Source organism: Nicotiana tabacum, chromosome 19 (assembly GCF_000715075.1).
Source record: "Nicotiana tabacum cultivar K326 chromosome 19, ASM71507v2, whole genome shotgun sequence".
Taxonomy (NCBI): Eukaryota; Viridiplantae; Streptophyta; class Magnoliopsida; order Solanales; family Solanaceae; genus Nicotiana; species Nicotiana tabacum.
In genome coordinates this window covers 42,765,033-42,768,615 of record NC_134098.1, presented here as the reverse complement: position 1 = coordinate 42,768,615, position 3,583 = coordinate 42,765,033, and the positions used below count along the sequence as shown (strand labels likewise).

Below are 3,583 nucleotides of genomic sequence, written 5' to 3'. Positions count from 1 at the left end.
AAAATTTAAAAGAAAAGTTTGTTACACTAATATCTATCGCCTTTTGGTTAATATTCCTTAAAAAATGTTCTTATGTGATTAAGTATAATACATAAGTTTGGAGTTCAAAACTCAAAGTCAATTGGAATTTAAAGAATGCAGCAACATTAAGTGGAATTGTTAGAAGAAACAAAAAGCCACATAGGTCCCAGTGACTATATTCAGTACTTCAGGTCTTAGGTATTCAGTTCAAAAGTAGATGTCAAACGTGTGGTCTCTCTTTTAATTTTAACCAACAAAAAAAAAAATCTGAAATTTCTAACCCCATGAACGCCTCAGTTCAATTATAAAAAGACTCTGATCTCCTTAGTAGTAACCCTTGAGAGCTACTAAAATTTGAAGTTCCAAATATTCTACTACCTTTAATAATAAACATGCATTTTCTCTCTCATTTCTTAGCACTATTGATTTTTTGGTTCTTAGCCCTTTTTGTTGCTCACACATACAAAATTAGAAACAGAGCTAGTACTGCAAAGAGTAGTAGTATATCATCAATTTGGGCACCTAAAGCTCCAAGTGCATGGCCATTCATAGGCCACCTCCATCTTCTTAGTGGCCAGGTCCCCGTTTGTCGAACCCTCGGACTCTTGGCTGATAAATATGGACCCATTTTTCAACTTCAGCTAGGAACCCATCCGGCTCTTGTTGTAAGCAGTTGGGAAATGGTTAAAGATTGCTTCACTACAAATGACAAAATATTTGCAAGTCGACCGAAAATGACACTAAGCAAGTACTTTTACAATGATGCTGTTTTTGCGTTGGCCCCTTATGGACCATATTGGCGTGAAATTCGCAAAATGGTGACTCTTGAACTCTTCACCAATAGCCGGCTTGAGAAACTGAAGCATGTCCGTACATCGGAAGTGGATTGTTGTATTAAAGAATTGTACTCGTTCTGTAATAATAATAATAATTTCCCAACACAAGTGAACTTAAGTAGCTGGTTTGAGCACATAACGTGCAACATAATCATTAGAATGCTTGCTGGGAAGCGATTTTCGAGCAGTGTTAATGAAGAGAGTGGAACAAAGGAAATGCAATTCAAAGAATCAATAAAGAAAGCGTTGCTTCTTGGTGGAGCTTTCGTTGTTTCGGATGTAATTCCATCGCTTGAATGGATGGATATTGGTGGCCACATTAAAGCCATGAAGCAGACCTTTAAAGAAGTTGATAGTGTTTTTGATATCTGGTTAAAAGAACACATCCAGAAAAGAAAAGATTGTGATAATAGTACTACTGGAGATGATCACCAATCTGATTTTATTGATGTGATGCTTTCAACTCTTCCAGAGGAAGCCAGTGTATCTGGATACGACCGTGATGCCATTATCAAGGCAACGACATTGGTAAGTTGTTATTTATCGCTTCATTTCAATGTGTTCCACAAAATTTCTTTTAATTCTTTGATTTGAAAAACCACCTACTTCACATGCAAAATATTCCCATCTGTCGCATGTGTTGTACTTATAGCTAAATAAATGCAGAAAAAAGAGTGATCAGACTTGTTAATCTATGTTAACATTATATTGAACACTGACAAAACCGATTGTCAAAACTCTATGTGCGTACAACTAAATTATCAGAAAGAGGAAGTACTTTATATTCGTCGCATATTTGATATTCAATGGGACAGAACGTCTAAACTAGATCTTGTTTTTTATATTAATACCACAGCGACAGTGAGTGCTTAATGTTGTATCATTTATAAAGATTTTATATATCTTTCAATTTATTAAGATAGCGGAGTAATTTTCATTTCAAATCTCCAATAGTTTTGCTTATATATCGTCTTATTTACTTGTGTATTTGCTCAGATACTTATCATGACTGCATCAGAGAGCACTGCGGAGACACTAATATGGGCACTTTCTCTGCTAATGAATGACCGTCGCATACTGAAAATAGCCCAAGATGAGCTAGATGAGCACGTAGGAAGAAACAGATGGGTTGAAGAATCCGACATAAAAAACCTGAAATATCTACAAGCCATAGTAAAAGAAACATTACGTTTGTACCCACCTGGTCCTTTGGCAGGACCTCGAGAGGCTATAGAAGACTGTTATGTTGGCAAGTATCATATTCGAAAAGGCACTCAACCTCTTCTTACTCCCAGGCTGCCTATGGAACTCTATCAAAGTCTTTGAGCAAGTAAAGAAAACAAAGGATATGCAGTTCGAGTGTGATAATTAGTCAAATGACTAATGTATGCTTAATTAGCACTATCAAATAACTATAACGTGTGTTTTAAAAGGTTTACGGTTCAAATGTCAAGAACCAAAATATTAATTAATGTTGGGAGAAGTTATTGATTCCTTATACTTAATAAAAATATTTATGTTTTAAAATATGGATGTACTTCAATTATCTTAACCATAGTTAAAAACTTGTTTTAGTTCATTCAATTTAGACTATTAGTGTTACAGTGGACATTTGTCATAAGTATAAACATTTGTGATAAGGAATTTAATTGTCAATTAACTGAAATATGCACTTTGATCGTATTGCTTGTAAATTTTCACAAGTTTAACGAATTATACATGTTACATCATTTGACTATCATGTGCATTATATTAATTTTGCATTGTTACTCCATATCTGATGATAATATAATTCTAAAAATAATTTAAATTTAATATATTTTCTATATAAAGGGATCGAAACACATATTCTCATGAATTGAAGGTTAAAAGTACCTAGTCAAAAATTTATCAATAATTGAGGGACTAAAATGATATTATCTATATGTTTGTAAAAACGTGGCAAGAAAAACATGTCTCCAAAAATGTTTAACATTATTGTTGTATTCAACTTATTTTCTCATTTTATACAAATAAGATAATTGTAACTGACCAGTAACATGTTTCTTATGTTGGGAATAAACCCCCTACATAAATAATATTCACGATAATAAAAGCGGAATAATAACATAACACCGAGATACGGTAATTAACAAGCATAAAAGAGTGACAACGACACCAAGATTTTTACGTGGAAAACCCTTTTGAATAAGGAAAAAAATCACTGCCCGGAGAGGAGCAACTGATATCACTATAGCAAGGAATTTTTACATTTTGCAGGTCCAAGTAAAATACTCCAAACACTACTACAACACTCAAAAGAAATAACCTTTTTTTGATATTCCCACCTCACTACAATATTGTTCACTCTCTATTTTTCTCACAGACTATTTTCTTATACCCTATCTGTGAAACCTCACTCTTTCTTTCTAACTCTCAGATATATTTTTCCTCTAAGATTGGTGTATTAAATGAGAAGCTGAAGGCCTCTATTTATAGGAAGAAGTGTCGTAACCAAAACCAATTTTGGTCAAAAACGCGTTTCGGTGCCAACTACTAATTTTGGCATCTTGCAGATTTTTCTTCTTCATTATGGGGATGGACCCCCACAATCTTTTTCTTCTTTATTATGGGGATCAACCCCACAATCTCCTTTTTTCTTTATTTCATTATGGGGATGGACCCCACAAATCTCCCCCTCCGGACACATTCACCTAAAGGGGGTAACACCGCACTTCTAGCTTGAG

The 3,583-nt window shown here is 34.2% G+C and overlaps 1 protein-coding gene across 1 annotated transcript; it reads left to right on the top strand.

Moving 5' to 3' along the window:
* Window positions 1–375: 375 nt before the first annotated feature.
* Window positions 376–2,183, top strand: LOC107766114 (xanthotoxin 5-hydroxylase CYP82C4-like). Its single transcript, XM_016584844.2, has 2 exons — window positions 376–1,385; window positions 1,854–2,183. The coding sequence occupies exons 1-2, from the start codon at window positions 414–416 to the stop codon at window positions 2,181–2,183; spliced, it is 1,302 nt and encodes a 433-aa protein (XP_016440330.2). The 5' UTR covers window positions 376–413.
* The last annotated feature ends 1,400 nt before the right edge of the window (window positions 2,184–3,583 follow it).

Excerpts from the sequence above, each read along its gene's own strand:
- LOC107766114 (XM_016584844.2), top strand. The coding sequence starts at position 414 with ATGCATTTTCTCTCTCATTTCTTAGCACTATTGATTTTTTGGTTCTTA. Across the intron at positions 1,386-1,853 it reads TTATCAAGGCAACGACATTG|ATACTTATCATGACTGCATC; the intron begins GTAAGTTGTTAT and ends GTATTTGCTCAG.